This window comes from Cavia porcellus, unplaced genomic scaffold (genome assembly GCF_034190915.1).
Source record: "Cavia porcellus strain 051 isolate PalLab524CR breed Dunkin Hartley unplaced genomic scaffold, mCavPor4.1 scaffold_25, whole genome shotgun sequence".
Taxonomy (NCBI): Eukaryota; Metazoa; Chordata; class Mammalia; order Rodentia; family Caviidae; genus Cavia; species Cavia porcellus.
Window position 1 is genome coordinate 42801670 of NW_026947508.1, and position 17866 is coordinate 42819535.

At 32.5% G+C, this 17866-nt stretch overlaps 2 protein-coding genes across 11 annotated transcripts in view; one reads left to right on the forward strand and one right to left on the reverse strand.

Moving 5' to 3' along the window:
* LOC100722197 (sodium/glucose cotransporter 4) overlaps positions 1-17866 on the forward strand; it is a 239976-nt gene that overhangs the window by 205288 nt on the left and 16822 nt on the right. Inside the window, exons 22-23 of one of the 6 annotated variants that reach the window (XR_010043178.1) lie at positions 7175-7468; positions 8286-10327. The exons of 4 other annotated variants lie outside the window; for them this stretch is intronic. The gene's annotated coding sequence lies outside the window, so the exon portion shown is untranslated. Of the gene's footprint in view, positions 1-7174; positions 10328-17866 lie in introns of those variants that run through there. One more of the 6 variants, XR_010043177.1, reaches the window with a different exon arrangement.
* The window catches only part of Spata6 (spermatogenesis associated 6), a 149715-nt gene that overhangs the window by 58028 nt on the left and 73821 nt on the right, over positions 1-17866 (reverse strand). For 2 of the 5 annotated variants that reach the window (XM_063236467.1, XM_063236471.1), the window contains 2 exons: positions 5381-5568; positions 873-972 (listed from right to left, as the gene is read on the reverse strand). In XM_063236467.1, the coding sequence (XP_063092537.1) occupies positions 873-972; positions 5381-5568 (288 nt within the window). The remainder of the gene's footprint in view (positions 1-872; positions 973-5380; positions 5569-17866) is intronic. The other 3 variants (XM_063236470.1, XM_063236468.1, XM_063236469.1) reach the window with 3 other exon arrangements.

The window sequence follows — 17866 nt, forward strand, 5'->3', positions numbered from 1 at the left end:
ACCACGCAATGAGACCGACAGCTTCCGGAGTGAATTCTTACTGGCCATATCTAACAACTCAAAACAGTCTGCTAATCGAAACCACGTAATTCATGTGTTACAATTCTGTTCAAAACTGTCAGTACCCCTCTTCTTAAAAAAAATATATGTTATATTTCAAGTTTAATTTTAAAAGTAGTTTGCCTACGGAAATTTGAAATTAAAAAAAACGAGTCCTAGGTTCACATAATTCAGTTATATCCCCAGAACTAAGTTTAGTGATCAATATGACATTGATGAAAAAAGTTTTTAAACTATTAAATGAAAAAATAAATCAAATACAAAAAAGAATATATTGTTCCTTATTTCCCAGTAGTCACACCAGTAAATGTTTTTTACGTTATTTTAGAAAATGTTCTATAATTGATGTTCTCTAATATTAAACCTGGTAATTTTGACCTGCTCTTTTACTCTTTTGAGTATTTAATTAATATATAAGTCAACTGGGAAATTTCTTCAAAATATCTCACTCTCTTCCCCATTTTATCATTTTGAATCAAATCAACTTGTAGCAAATAGAATTATTTATATTAAATTGCAAGAGTTTCCATATTTTGAAGACTGAAATAATCATAGTGAAATTACGATTTACTGGATCTTTAAAAGATAATTATCTAACACTGTTTATATTTCAGATGGTCAATGGCAACATTTTACATGATTTAGGACAAGCAGGAAAAGAGGTGTATTCTTTATAGCAAAACACTGACTCCCTTTAAGTAGAGGATTCTATTTTCTTCCCAGTGACTAAATATTGCAAGTTTTAAATATCTCAAGTGGTTTTCCTGCCCTATTAGTAAAAACTCTTCAAGAGAAAAATTTTGGAAACTAACATATAAATGTCTTGGATGAGCCTGATGTGATTTCAAGACATTTTTTACCCGGTCATGAATCTCCTCACAGTTTGAAGGTGAACACCAATCAGAATGGAATCTGTGGGCAAAAAAAACCAAAAGTAACTTGTAGACAGAAGGCAAGAAACACAAATTTTTCCAAATTGCCAAATATAAAAAGTCATTTTCATCCCTAAATAATAAACTAAATCTAAAATAACATTTTTCTTCCATTGATCAAAGATAAGGGAAGGACATAAAGTTAAGTACTGACTCTCAGCTACGGTATTAAGTTACTACATGCTCAACAAATAGTTTTAATAATTAAGTGGACATGCGTTTGGGACTTGTATATATACCTATATGCTGATCATTCAAATGATTTCCATATGCAACTATTTATCCCTGATCATGACACAGATTTTCATACTGGCATAATTCCATGTATAATATGTTTAACATTTGTTTTTACTGTCTAACAATTTGATGAAACTCTCTTAAACTATATGGAAAAAATACCTTTACCCATATTTTTAAAATTATTAATTTTATAAAGTGGAATAAAATGTATATAATATTAGAGTCTAATCATGTTCTTATACTTTTAGAATACAGGTGACAACATCTGTCTATAGTCTGTTATTAGAGAACTATGTATGAAAAAAAAGAAAAATTTAAATGTAGCTAAGAAAATTATAATTTTATTATAATCTGAAAGTTGGAATTAAAGACCTCACAGTAGAAATAAAGCATCCAGTTTTCTTTATTTTGTCCTTTCTAAGTTCAAAACTGGTATTACTATAATTTATGCTATTTTACACAAGTAATAATGAAAATTTTCAGATTACACAACTACAATGCATTGATGCAAAGTGTTATTAATAATTCCTTTAGAAAGAAGTAGATAAAATGCTAAAACTACATAATCTTTTCTTTTTCTCTGAATTTGTTCTCACAAATTTACAATGCTAATTTGTTAAACACTGTATAAATTATTCAGCAGAATAAGTGGTTTATATAATCTAAAGAACATAATAAACAAAGGAAAATCAGTTGTATCTAAAACTTAATCTCCTACATGTGCCAAAATAGGTTACACTGTGTCCATACAAAGGCGGGAAGGTCTGTTATTTGCAATGTATGCAGCACACCTTGGAAATCTAAGGTCCAGCCATGCAGCTCCAATAAATCCCTTCAGTGATACCATTAGGGGATTCACTAGTCTGTGTGTGATACAAGTAATGTTTACTTACCAATCTTTAACTCCTTTTACAAGAATCATAACTTTCAGCATAATTCAAAAGAGCATCAGCCCTTGTTAATTACATATGGTAATATTTTTAAGCCTAACAGTCACACTCATAAAGTCTAATATAAATTTTAAATCATAATATGTATTACAATTTATGATTCAAGAAAAAAAGTACTCTTAAATACAACCAAAATTAAAACTCTTTTATTGGTTTGGTACTTAAGAGTTTTTCTTTTGTTTTGTTAGTTTGTTGAGAAAAAGTATTGTTATATAATCCAAGTTGGACCTCAACTCATTACGTAGCCCAGACTGGCCCCAAACCCACAACAACCCTACTGCCTCAGCCTCCTGAGTGCTGGGATACAGGCATGCACCACCACACCGGGCAGTATTTTTTAAACTGACTCAAAGCGAAAAGCACCTTTACTATAATAAAAACTTAATTTGTTAGCTAGGCATGGTGGTGCACACCTGTAATCCTAGTACTTGGAGGCTGAGGCAGGAGGATCACTGTGCATTTGAAGCCAACCTGACTCAGTCCTAAAAAAATTAATCTGTATAAAGCTACTGATAAAATTTTTTAAAAATTTAGTGATGATTTAATGGCATCTTGTTTTGAAGTCCCACCAAGCTTTTGTCCTTCTGTCTCCATTGGTTTTATCATGTTGTATCTTACTGGATTTTATTATATATGATAGTATAAACATAATATTTTATGGACAAGGAGACAATATAGTAACCTTTATTCATTTTGTTAGTTGATTCTAAATACCCTGTAATACTTATATTCTCTTGAATGGTTTTACATTGTCTTTTTATGACACTATAGTATATGAAGGTATACTCAATTATTTCAAGGAAAGAGACACTATGGTAGCTACTGTTATGTCAGACTGTCTTGCAGTGAAACACTATGTTGCTTAAACTGTTCTGTTCTGACTGTTTTGTTATGTCCTCTTTTATCTTAATCTTTTTTTTGTAATTTAAAAAAAAAATTTTTTTAAATCTGTTTTTTCATGGATATGATCTGGAAGTTAGTACTTTACTGTACCCTTAGAAAATATTTTACTTGGATAAAATTACATCAGTTTAAATTGTTTACTGAACTCAGTGGGTTGTATAAACACTCTGCAAGTATACTCTGCAGTGATCTAAAAATACTAGATCAGAGAATGTCTTATATTTAAAGATGAGGTACTCAGTGTTAAAAAGAGTAAGATATTTATTTATACTTCTAGTAATGTTTTGACATTTTATTTTCATTTATAGGATAAATTATATTTTAGAAAATATACTCAAAATAGGGTGCTTCTATCTTAGGGAAACTAAACAACGTTAGCATGCCTGTTATTTAGAGAACACAATAAAATTTTAACTAATTTAGGTGATCTTATATTACCACTATACTCCTTTATCTGAAAAATAACCTTTCAAGTGATAGGCAAAATAGATAACTTTTAATATAAAATCAATCATTTCATTTTAGCAAAAAACTTAGATATTTCATATCCAGCAAGAAAATAAGATGTAAAAGCTGTTATCAACTGTATTAACTCTGCACTGAAATATAAGGAAATAGATAGCTAACTTTATCCTTAATGCAGAATTTCTGAATATCGCCTCAATGAAGAATTTTTCAGCCAGGAAAGAATAGGAGTCAAAAGCTAGAACAAAATTGTGCACATGGATAAAGTAACAAAGCTATAACACCGACAATGTACTACAGTAGTAGACTCACAATCAGAGAGTTATATAGGTGAAAAAGTAGAAATTAAAACAACATTTATTAAAGCATACAAGAAATATAGGTTAAAAAGATTTCTTGAAAAGCTACAGGTGTGACAAGCTAATCAACAAAACCCAAGGGTCTATAACTCTAAAAGTAGGTAAACAGAAAGTGGCACCCATGCAGATCTGAACATTTAAACAGCTGTGTAAATTAAGGAAATTTCTCTCCTCTTAGGACACAAGTTACCATACTTTAACAGAAAAACCTTTCCAAGACCTCCTCTTGAATTTTTAATGTGTTTATGTGTGTATACCTGTGTGAGCCTACATGTGTGCACACCAGTGCCGGTGAGTCAGTAATCCCCTTAGTCATGCATGATTGTAATGGACCAGAAGCAAAGTTAATAAAAATTCTGTATCTCAGTATACACTTCATATGTATCCATTTTGAAAGCTTGCAAAGCTAATGAGGAAATAAATTTCTCAAATGATACTAAGTACCGTAACAAGGTGTTTAGTGTAGAAGCCAAACTACTCTAGTTTGAGTCATCAGTTTTGGGCTAAACATTTAGTATACTTTTCACAGTTAACTGAATCTTTGTTAATTATGTCTCATTGCCCTCAGATGCTATAGGATTTTGCGTCTACTTTGGTATGTTTTAACATCTGCTAAGACAGACTACTTCCAAGTTGTATTTCAGGTTCTTAAATTTCTCTAATCTTTAAATAACTAAAATTAATTCTAATTTATAACCAAACATTGATTTTTATATTAACATCTGTGGCAGAGACGAGGAATTTCCTTTGATTTTTTAATATATGAATAGAAATTATTTCTTTCATATAAAAATTATACCAAAAAACTGATCATCACAACATTATTAAACAGAAGGACGTAATTTTTACATAATTAAGATTCTCCTGGAAGAGTCAGGCAAACATTATTTGAGAAAAAAATGGGCATCACTATAGAAATGCACAAATCACTATTACTAGCTGGAAAATATAATCTAGTGCAATGCTAGTAAACCTATGGCACATGTGTTATTTGTTTTTCTTCTAAGACAAAAGAGGTTATGTGTGAGTTGTATTTTCTGAACTAAAACCTCAGTATTCAGGTTTAACTGCTCATTGGCCTTTTGAGGTAAGTGAGTTAGTTTTGATTTAGAGCTTGCATGCTTGTCTCCAAAAGGTTTGCCATTATGGATTTCTTTACTTAAGATACGTCTATATTCAATATCCACTAAAACTGTCACATACTATAATTCTCACTTTTACTAACTACATTAATTAGTTATGTTTAAAGAAAGGCATATTAACGTATCTGGTTAATAAAACTCATTTCTTGTGCACGGGGCTAGGAAGAACTGTGTGGTATGTAATATATTCCAAACAAAAACAATCTAAGCTTTAAAACTGAACTACACCGTACTTTTATAAAATAATCCCACTTCACATGCATAAGAGCTGCCTTCCATTTTTAAAGGTAATAAAAGACTGGTTTTTAGAGACAGAGACCACACATTACCTTTCCCTGAGCGAAGCTCTGTTTAACACAGGGCTCTGAGAATGCTTCGGCAAAGTCGAGGGTGCTGAGTGGACGAGTAGGGTCCTTGCTGAGTGCTGGGGCTTGCTACATGACCTTGGGCTCAAGTACTCTTCACACCTTTCCAAAGAGTCATCAAAGTCTCTTCCATGGGGTGTTCTGATGACCTGCTTAAAAAGAGAATCACATCTCCATTCATATATATAAAACATAATTTGCATCAGCATAATACATAGTAATATTGTTTGTAGTAACATTATACATACATGCACACCTGACACATACAAACATACAAGTAAAAAAACAAGTACATGCCATAGTTACATAAACTTGAAAAGGGAGTAGTTATTCTTACCACTGTAAGTTTACTTATTAAGTACACCTGAATTTATTAATTTTATTTACAAATTTTATTGATTTAAAAGCCTCTGAGTAAGTATGAGATTGTTATAGGAGTTCATATAAAATAAAGTACACACATAAACTAAGTGATAGCCTAGTTTAGCTCTCAAGTCAAACAGAACTTAATTGAAATTCTAATCTAGAATTCATTTACTATTTCATTTTTTTAGGGAAAAACCAAGTAACAAATAAGGAGAGATAAATGAATAAAGTCCTGCTCTTGTGGAATTTATAGTCCTGTAAAATTTATAACTAGTAAGGGTAAACAGATTTAAAACATACATACATACGCACCAAGGTAAATGAGAAGAATATAAAGAATGTCAAATATATATATGTACACACACACACACACACACACACACACACACACACACACATACACACACAGTTTTACTTTATAGTCCCAGGCTGCCCTTGCACTGTGTACTGTGTAGGCCATGCTGGTCATGAACTCAAGGCAATTGAGTTCAGCATTCCTAAATGCTGGGATTATAGGCATATGCCACAATGCCTAGCTAGAATCAAGATATATTATGCACAGGAACAAATTACCTGTGATGAATGTGAGATTATATATACAATAAAATCAATTTTAAAAATAAAGGTTTCTGTTCTGAATAAAGAAAAATATACTCTTTATCTTTCTCTTCTTTGTCTCCCTGGCTGCTATGTCAAGGGTGGTCTATACAGGAATGAAGGGCAGAAGCAGGGAGATCAGATAGAAAATTATTATAACAAATCCTGGAAAAGGATGCTGGCTTGAACCAGAATGATAACATCCAAGATGAAAGGTGACCAAACTCAGAGTGCATTTGAAAGTCAGAGCTAACAGGCTGTGCTAATGAGACTGGATGTCAACGATGATACCATAATTTTTGGCCTAATCAGCTGGAAGGATTTTTGTGAATTAGATATATCTACCCTTCCAACTAGAAAAGTTGAAAAGTTAAGATATTAGGAGAGTCATTTGGGACATATGACTCTAGGAGAGTCTAAATGGTATTTTAAGATAAGACAGTAAGTGATATCAACAAAGAAATGAGTAAACAGGAGGGAGAAAATAGAATGGGGGGAATTAAGAGGATAGGAAGATGAGAAGGAAACATCAGACTGAGGAGTGGCTGGGAATACAGGAGAAAATCAGAGAATGTGAGCCTTTGGAAGTCAGTACAAAATGTATTTCAAGGCAAAGAGAAAAATAATGGGGTCGAATGCTTCCACTGTGGTTTAAATACTGTCTGTCCCCTCAGAAAAGCATGTCGAAAACTGATTCTCAACAAAACAGTGTTGGTTGGTGGGGCTGTCAAGTAGTGATTGGATCTTATAAGATGATTAATGCCGTTCTCAAGGGAGTGAATTTTATTCTTTCAGGAATGACTTAGTTACCAGAAAAGCAGGTTACACAAAGCTGTATCATCCCATGCTTGCTCCTCTGCACACCGTTTGGCCTTCTGCCTAAACACCATGTTATGATGAAGTACAAGGCCCTCCCATGTGGCCACCTGACCTTGTACTTCCAGCCTCCAGAACGGAGCCAAGACAAACATCTCTTCTTTATAAATCACCCAGTCACAGGTATTGTTATAGCAGTGGAAAACAGAGTATGACAACTGCTGACAGTTCAAGTTAGGAAAGACTGAATATGGACTTTGGATATTAGCAATGGTGAGTAATAACATCAGCATGAATAACTTTGACAGAATGATAAAAGTTAAATTCTGAAGTTGAACTGAAGAGAGAATGAAAAGAGAGGAACTGGATTCATTTAACAAATATGTGATTATCAGTCACTGTTGTAAGTGTTGGAATTACAATAGTAATCAAAGCAATGTGCCTAACAGATCATCATGTAGCAGTGCTATTTATTAAATGTGATCTTTAGGAAAACTTTAATCCTTCTCATACTCATTTCCCTAACATGTAAAACAGGCTTAATAGCAGCCTAATTTATTTAAAGGATCTTTTATAACATCTAGTATAAATTACACAATAAATTTAATATTAAAACACAAGTCCTATGCAGCTTTTTGCTTCACCATTACCACAATTTTCACTGCTTTTCAGAATTATACCACTATGTGATGAGTCAGTAAGCAGCTGAGAGAATCAAGTTTTCATCCCAGAACCAAAGAGTACATAGTTCATATGACTCAATTTCAACCCCAAATAAATTACCAGCAAAAGGATGGTCTAGACTGGTTTAATAAAAGTTTTTGCAGTGTTAAGTATTCACTGAAAGGAAGCAAATCCACAGTGAGTATCAAGACCAAGAAGCAGACAGCCTATCAGTGGTCAACAGTGTAAGTGAATGTGCTGAGAATTAATGGGAAGGGGTTGAGGCACTGGGCTTTCCCTAGTTATCTCCAACATTAGCCCTCAGACTACAGAAAGAGATTTTCTCCTCATTAATTCCAACTCCAATTTAGTCATGTTGGCCAGTACAACACTTCATTTTTCATTAACCCTTTCTTTTTTTCTGAAGAAAGAAAGTCAATAGAACAAGCAGAATTACAATCAAGGGCAGCAAAGAGGAAGGAGGAGAATGACCATCTCAACAGGGAGAAAGGAAAAGGCAAGATGAACGATGCTGAGGACCACACGCCCATCTCCATGGGAAAGTAACAGAGCATATCACAGAGGTGCTCAATAATATTCAACATTTATTAAGGATCTTCTATGTGTAAAGAACTGAAGAAGATAGAGAATAACATCAGAAAATATAAGCAACATCAAGCTACAATCCAGAATGGAAGACATAAAAAACAAGTAATGGTAAAACAATCAAAATAAATTAGAATTAGGGCCGGGATTTAGCTGAGTGGCACAAGCACCTGCCTGGAAAGTGCAAGGTCATGAGTTCGATCCCCAGTACCAAACAAACAAACAAACAATAAATAAAATAAAATAAAATTAAGTGGATATATAAGTAAGTATATAATGAGAACAAAGCCAGAAATGTATTCTTTTCATAAAATTAGACTATGTGTTTGTTTTGGAAAGTGTAATATCAAAATGGAAGGCTAGGTTATATACTTTAATAGTGGCATAGACCTTTGATAAGAAACCTTACCTTTAGAAGAGCTTTTCCGTAGCTTACGCGTTTCCCCTTAAGTTTATTATTTTTCCAAAAACCAAACAGAATATTATCTCTGCCTCATTACAAAAAAGTATATTTTCTGGATAACCGCTTATGAGTCCAAATAACTAAGTTCAAATCTCTGCTAGTGACAGGACCTAGAGCAAGTTATTTGCCTTATTTAAGCTTTGGCTTCCTTATGAATATACTAGAAAAATAATCTTACAGAATTAACCAAAATTTAAAGGGATAAAATTACTGAAGACATCTAACAGAAGGTTTACCTCAAGACACTAATATATATTTCCTGTTTATAGCATTTATATTTCAGCATAAAGAGGCCTTTTTTTACCCTTTTAAAAAGTTCTTTGAATTTATTTTCTATGATTTTACAAATACAATACTTTCAATATTATAATGCTTCAATTGTATCCAGGTTTTAAAATCTATTTTTAAGTTTATTTTAAGTTGTTACAGATGAAAACATTTTACAAACAGTTACAAAAGTTAATAAACCAAACTATGATTAATAGCATACCTTTCAAATCTGTGATTTGGTTATATCACTTTTAAGATTCCTGAAATGGTGCTTAAACAATAAACTAATGTATTAAATCATATTCATGACTATGAAATTTTTATACTTATAAGAACATGAAAGTAAAATTAATGAAGCCAAGAGTTAATTACTAAGTGTATGTGAAATAAGAAATTCACATATCCTAGCAACAGAGATACAGCTCAGTGCCACCAGTGCCTGCCTGGAAAGTGTGAAGTTGTGAGTTGGATCTCCAGTACCAAAACAAATAAATAAATAGAGAAATTCACTTATCCAACACATATGTACTGAAAGCCTACTTCATGTCTGGAACTATACACTGTAATCTAAAAGTTCTCCTTTGTTTCAGGGCAGGAAAATTAAGAAACAAGTATTAATTTAAACAGAACTAGCTGAGTAGTAGTTGCTAAAGTTTGTAGGAAGTAAGTTCAGTGTACATACAATATACAGTATGTCAAGAAGATACTATAATTTTGAAAGAAAGAGAAATAGATATAGATAACTAAGATCAGTTTCTAACTTCACTGATACCATTGCTTGGTGAATCTTTATATATCAGGCGAATGAGCAAGTACTATCTTATTTGATTTAAAAATCCACACATTCAGTATCTGGTTTGGTTCAAGGAAGTTGTATTTTGTACCAGAGCATAATTTAAAAGAAATTCTAAAAAAATAAAAATGATAAGAAAATGATTTCTAAATATATCAGTTATAGGGGGCGAAAGCCATCTTCTATTAAGCTACTGTTCAGTACAGACACAGAATCAGAGACGGAGACAGAGACAGAGACAGAGACAGAGACAAAGACATATCACACAAATGACTTTAAATCTGCACATCAACCTTACAAGGTAGGTATACTTCACACAAGAGGAAAATGAAGCAAAGCCACATGGCTGTTAAGCAGTGGAGTGCCAGGCCACTGACATTAAGAGGGATCCATGGCAGAAGCAAAAGGAAAACTCTCATAGTCCAAGCTTCACAGGATTTACACAAGGAAAGTCCTGATAATCTGATTCACCAGTAATCCTACACATAAGCAAAGGAACAAACTGATGAATTACTTGCAAGAAAGAAATCATCTCAACTAATGTTATAATGTGATCATAACAATGCTATCAAACTACTCAAGAAAGTAGAAGGAAAGTTATATGCTGCCTTCATCTGTAGTCATAAATAGGGAAGAATTCAAATAAAATACTAATAATTTAAATCCAATCATGATGGATTTTATTTTATTTTATTTTATTTTATTTTATTTTATTTTATTGTTGTGCTGGGGATCAAACTCACAACCTTGCACTTGCCAGGCAGGTGCTTATGCCATTGAACTCTTTTTAGTAATCTTTTCACTATTTGATCAGATGCAAAAACCTTAATGCTAGAGGGTAATCTGTCTTAGTAACAATTCTAACATGAATCTGTCTTTGCCACATTTTGCTATGAGTCTGTAAGAAAAATTCCCCGGAAAGTGAACAGACATAAACCACTAAACCCTCCTTGAGCCCAAGGACTGATATGTTCAGCTGTAGGTTTTCTTGTTTTTGTTATATATCATCACGCTAGCTCTTTACAGTAAAAAAATTGGCCTTCAGTCACTTTTCAAAATGTCATAAAACTGCCTCAGCTTTTTTTTCTTGTTTTCTGCCTCCAGATCTTTATTCTGAAAGTACAGATCTGTTAGGTCTTGAATTTGAGACAATTATTTGGAAACTCTAAGGTACAAGGTACACACACATACACACACACACAGAGTGTACTCCCTCAAAAAATGTATACATCAGGAAAAGATATTAAATTTATTGAGACATCATGAAATAACACAAGTTACCTTTGGCCATTAACTTTCAGAGATTTATTATTAATATGACAAACTATTGAAGTGTATATGCTTTTTTTGGGCAGACTGTATATATATATGACCAATACTGCTGGACTTTTATGGGCTTGTTTCAGTTAGATTTATGCCTTCTTAAAATTAAAATCAAATTTCTTATACATATTTATGCTTTTATATGTACATAATTTAAATTCATATTTCATATACTTACATTATAGCTTTAGTTTTCAAAAAGAAAAAATTTTACCAAGGATATATTAGAACTACAGTGGCCACTTGGGAGAATTTTTAACATAAACAAATGTTCATTTGAAAGGTGTCTTAGAATGAAAAGGAGAAAAATCCCACATTTTTCTAATTACAATGACAAAAGTTTTTAGTGATCTGAGGAACTCTTGAAGATCATTATGCAAAATAACAACCCTAGTTATGCTCATACCATCTTGTTTTGAAGGCCTTTGTCAAGTGTTCTGGGTTCTTTGCTATTGTTTATATGTCTTTTTCATTTCGTATTTTTCTAGGAATTTGTTTTGTTTTATTTTGTTTTTCCCTCTAATACAGAAAGGATAGGTATACATGTAGTGACTCACACATATGTAGAACTTTTAAAAAGTTTATGAGAATCGATTATATAATGCACGATGAAATGAACAGCTATTTTGAAGAAAAGAGACACTAAGGTACTCAGTGCTGATTCCCTAGCATCAAGCTGTGAAATCCAGCAATACTATTATTCTTTGTTCAAGGTGATATTAGCCTGTTTTTTTTTTTTTTTTTTTTTTTTTTTTAATTTCAACATACATGAAGGTATGGTCAGCTATTTTGAAGAGAATGAGAGACATTATGGCAGCCATTAATGTCTTCCCTATTGTCTGGTCCTGAACACCTAAAATGCCTTCATCACCCTGTTCTGATGAGTTTTATACTGTTTAGTTTTATATGAATTCATTGTGTGTGAACATATGGACAACTATTTGGAATAAAACAAGAGATAATATGATAGGCAGTGAAGATCTCCAGTTGTCTTGCTTTGAAATCTGTGTCTCTTCATTGTTATCTTATGATCTGTTTTGTTCTGCTTAATTTTACATTGTTTAAAAATAAAATTTTTTTAAAAATTTAAAAATTCAGAGTCCTAATTATTTTTCTTAAAAGTCATCCTGACCAAAGGAAAAAAAAATTTTTTTGTCTTTTTCCTTTTTATCAGTACCAGGAATTGAACTCACGATTGCCTGCTTGCAAGGCAGGCGCTTATGCCGCTGAGCTATATCCCCAGCCCCCAACCAAAGAAAATTTTTTTTAAAAATTAAGATTTAAAATTTTTGACACTTTCACATTTTAACTCAAAATAATCAGCATTTATTTTATAATTTCTTATTCCCACCCCATGCTTTCCTTTACTGAGGACCTTGTTCTTTCTGCCTATTTTCCTTCCCTTCTAACTAGCCAGCAACAAAAGTCATTTCTTAACGTTAAATCTTCCTTAGAACTCACAAATACTAGATGGTTGATTTTTTAATGTCTGATATATCTCTCAGCTAAACGCCATGTCAGATTCTACATTGACTAGTGTAGAATCAGGAATTTGTGGAAGATGTTAGAATTTTGTAAACTTTAAATTAGTCCTTACACATATTTTCCTATATCCATAAATGCTGTCATTAAATGAGCTATAAAAATAACAAAATTCTAGGACTTGTTCTTAAGACCGCACAGCTAAACTTCTTTCACTGCAGCCTGCCTGGGTTTTCCTGATATTTCTGTCTAACTCCTAGGGGAAAAAAGTCTAGAAATATTTTATTGAGATCTTGATTTTAAAATTATTCTAGATAAAGGAAAACAAATCTTTACAATATCAAGGCCTTTTCCTCATTTGTCAAGCCTCCTTTTCATCAATTTTATTATCTAACATCTCAGCTGCTATCAATTTCCTTTACCATCACCCAACCCCAGCTCTTATCATGCCTTACTTTGCTTATTCATGTCTTCTAATTTGTCTACTAGTACTTGCTCTTTTCCCAGGCCAGTTTATTTTCCATGCTGTCATCTATAGTGATACTTTCAAAGCATCTGAAACTGTGAATTTAATAATGTCACCTTGGTGTTTAAAATAATTTCATTTGCTCTAAACTTAATTTCCAAAATTTGAAACATAAAGAGTTGACCTCTCCCTATTTATCTGGCTTCAATTTATTAGATGCACCTACTTATGCTTTTACTTCATAGAATACTGTTCTTTTAGCTACTAAGTCTTAGATAAATGCTCTTCTGCACATGCCCTTCCTCCGTATTTTACATAAATTCCCACTCCTCTTCAGAGCTAAGGATGCTCAAATTGCATTTTTCATTCTCATTGACCAAGTCAAATCTGTAGTATGGTTATACTTAAGATCTCAAAGATCCAGGTGTCAAAATCTTGTTCCCCAGTGTAGGGCTATTAGGACATAGTGGAAACTAAGATGTGGGCCCTAATGGGAGATCTGTAGGTCACTAGAAGGATGCTCTCAAGGGGGAAGTGGAACCCACGGTGTCCTTTCCTCCTTCTCTTTTGTCCCTTATCTCATAATACAAATGGATTTTTTCGCTAACACATGCTTATAAAATATGTGCTGCCTGGCCACAGGCCCTGACCAATAGAGCTAATGAATCATAGACTGAAATCTATAAAACCATAAGCCAAAATTAACCTTTTCTCTTTTTTAGTTGACTGTTTCAAGTTATTTGTATAGTAATAGAAAGCTACCCGCGAATATTATCAAAGCACTATATGTCTTATATTTACCACAGTTCCAGTTCTATCAGAAATTCGTTACTATCTCTCAAACTACCACCACCTAATAGCCATAAAAGCAGAGATGATTTCTAGTTTAAATTTTATGCCTAGCGTAATAGTTTTAGTCCAAGTATTTTTTAAGAGAAGAGAAATTGAGATTGGAGAGGGACCGCCAGTTGTCTACCACCACACACCTTTCCCTTTTTCAAAGTCAAACTGTTGCTAAGAGGGAATGTGAGTATTTCTTAGCAATGCAGTTTAGGGACAACATTAAGGCTCAGGTTTTTAATAAAGAGATAAGCATTCCACATGTTCTTCATTCTCTACCATAAGAGGACAACAAGGCCACAAGACTTTCATTGTATACAAAAAATAGCACACAGATTAAAATCATCTTTGATTTAATTATGTGATCAAAGATTAAATTTCTATTATATTTAGCTTCTGAAGTTTGAAGGTTTGCCTGAATAGCAAATAGCATCACCCTGACCAGTTCAAAAACTGGTATCTTTAAGTACTAACGTTATCAAAAATCTAAATACGCAGTGGCATACCAGTTAGGGTCAGGCAGCAAGAGAACATTCATTTTGGAATAGAAAACACTGAATCCACATAAAACAATGACAAAACAGTTAAAACTGTGGCCTGTAGTATCTTGGAAAACAGATCTGTTTTCAAGCTTTGACTCTAAGGAAAAATGGGAAGAAAGAAATATCACTGTAGGTTGGCTTTTACTTAGTTTTATATTTAGCAAGGTCATCGGCTCATACAGCATCAACTGAGTCTCACTTAACTGGTACTGGGATGAAGAAAATGTGATACATAAATGTAAGGGAATTCTATTTGGTCTTAAAAATAAATGAAATCCTGTTATTTGCAACAACATGCATGAATCTGAAAGTCATGATGCAGAGTGAAATATGCCAGGTACATAAGGACAAATATTGCATGATTTCACTTACATGTAGAATCTAAAACAGTCAAACTCATAAAAGCAAAGTAGAACACTGGTTGCCAAAGAGTAGAAAAGGGATGCAGAAATGCAGAAGGAATTGGTCAAAGATTACAAAGATTCTATTAGGGAGAAAAATTTTGGAGATCCATTAGAAAATATGATGACCATGGTTAATAATGACTAAAAGAATAAATCTGAAATGTTCTACATGCAAAAAATGAGATGCTAGATTTAATCACTTCTCAATATATGCATCAAAATATCAAATTGTACAGTTATATAGAATTATTATTTGTCAATTATATTTTCATAACAAAATTAATCTTTTGGTGATAAGAGGAAATGATAAGCTTAGGAAGAAACTAATTTAAGAACAGAAATAAAAGGATATAGAAAATTTCTAGTGATTGAGGGGCTCTTAGGCCAGAAAAAATGAAAGCCAACTGCTTTTGAGCCCCAACCTTAAAGCCAACAGCTTTAATGTTAAAAGATGAAATAAAATTTTGAGCAAAAACACCCATTAAGACTTTTTAATTAAACAGAGGTATTAAATCGTAAAACAAAGATCTGACTAAAGGTGTTGTTTCCAGTCTAACCTGGCTCAGATTGCCTCCAGGTATATGCCAGCGGAATATACAGACTGAGAAGTATATTAAGGAACCAAAAAGTTACTAGAAATCAGCTGTGTAATAATATCTCACATGCATTTAAAATTTTTGCCTAATGACGGCTTTTCAATTTCACAGAATGGCTTGCTTTCTCTTTTAAAGAGATGTAAGGACTTTTCAGTTCTGAAAATTCTCATAAAATTCATTTCTGCCAAGCATTTCAGTAGTAACAGATAAAATAACATGTATTTGAGACTCCAACAGTGGAAAAGAAGGTCTAAAAAGAGATAGCAGAGATAGAGGTAGACCTAAGTGGAATGATTTTGATTTTTTAAAAGGATCTTTATAGAACCTGCTTTCTGCCATTTAAAATTGGGGAAAAATTTCTGTTCAATTTATACACTGCATCTAACCCAGTAATATAATCAATACCAAAAAAATCCTTTAATATAGGAATCCACCATACAAATACAAATGTATGTCCTCATTTTTATGGCCGAAAGAAATAGTCAGTAAAAGTTAGATAGCTAAGAAGAAATTAATCTGAAATGAAATACACTGAAAATGTCATATGTACTTACAAAATTTTATACATATTTTGAAAAAAAATCAATGTACAGTATTAAGGATTAATGAGGTCAAAAGGGTGGGGCCTTAATTTTATAAAGCTAATATTTTTGTAAGAACAGACCCACAGAACTCAGTGTGTCTACCATCTGAGGACACAGAGAAAAGCTAGGAAGAGAAGGCTTATCAGAACTGTAAAGATCCTGGCATTCCCAACCTCCAGAACTGTTAAGAAAATTTCTGTTGACCCATTAATGATTTCCAATTATCTTGTTTTGAAGCCTTGTATTGCTTTACTTGTTTTCTTTTAATTGATTTTATTGTTTTCTTTGATTTTACTATGTCTGATAGTATAAGTAGCTACTTTGAAGATAAGACGTGTTATGGAATATGCACTATTGTATTCCTATTATCTTGTTTTGAAGTCCTGTATTGCTTTCATAGTTTTGTTCTGATTTGTTTTATTTTGTTCTGATTTGATTTTATTGTACCTGATGGTATAGGAAGTTATTTTGAAGATAGCAAGAGGCATCATGGTAGCCATTGTTGGTTTCCTTTTATCTTGTTTTGAAGTCTTGGATCACATTCATTGTTTAGTTTTGATTGTCTCTGTTCTGTTTTATTTTGGTTTTTATTTTCTTCAAAATAAAAAAAAAAAAGAAAATTTCTGTTGACTTAGCCACCCACTCTAGAGTCTTTGTTATAGGACCCTAAACTGAGTAGAACAGATATAATGTTAACTGGATTTAATTGAATTCACAGTATTTTAATAGCAAGCATTATATATATATATATTTTTTTAATTTTTTTTAAATTTTTGGTCTTTTTCATTGTTATCGGTACCAGGGATCGAACTCACGACTGCCTGCTTGCAAGGCATGCACTTATGCCTAAATCCCCAGCATTATATATTTCTTTTCTCCACATATTGAACTGAAATACATTAAAAATGTTATATGTTTTTACAAAACTTTATACATATTTTGAAAAAAATCAGTGTATAGTATTCTCTCAAATCTAGTCTAAGATATAAAAGGTAACATAATGAATATTTGAATATACAAATACTCAAGCATGACTAGTTTAGAAAACATTAAATGTTTGTACTTGGTTATATACATAAGTTTGGAATTAAAAATCTAAGAAGTTCAGACATGCAGGAAGCCAGGAAACAGAGTTATATCGCCTTATGGTATAACATTTTTTACAAAACACAGTATTTTTACACACTTATATAATATATAGTATATATAAAAACAATGAAAGATGCATTGTTTTATGTAGACTTAACCTTTAGGTTCTAATAATTATCTATGTTTCTCACCTCCATAATACTTGGTAAGACAGTTGAAAGCCACGTATCACATGAGACAACTCTTCACTGTTTGGAATTGTCTTGCTCTTTACAGAAAATCTATCCTTTCAGCAACTACCCCTAAATAAATGATGTCTTTGGCAATGTCTAGAATGCCACTTATAGGACAAGGCAATCTCTACTGAGACTTGGTGTATTAAATGAATCAATTATATACAAGACATATGGAACTACACATGGGAGAAAATAAGTAATCTAGGTAACAGTGGAACAGAAAAGAATGAGCTAAAGACTGGAAATATCTGAGTAGGGCCGGGAATTTAGCTCAGCGGCACAAGTGCCTGCCTGGCAAGTGTGAGGTCATGAGT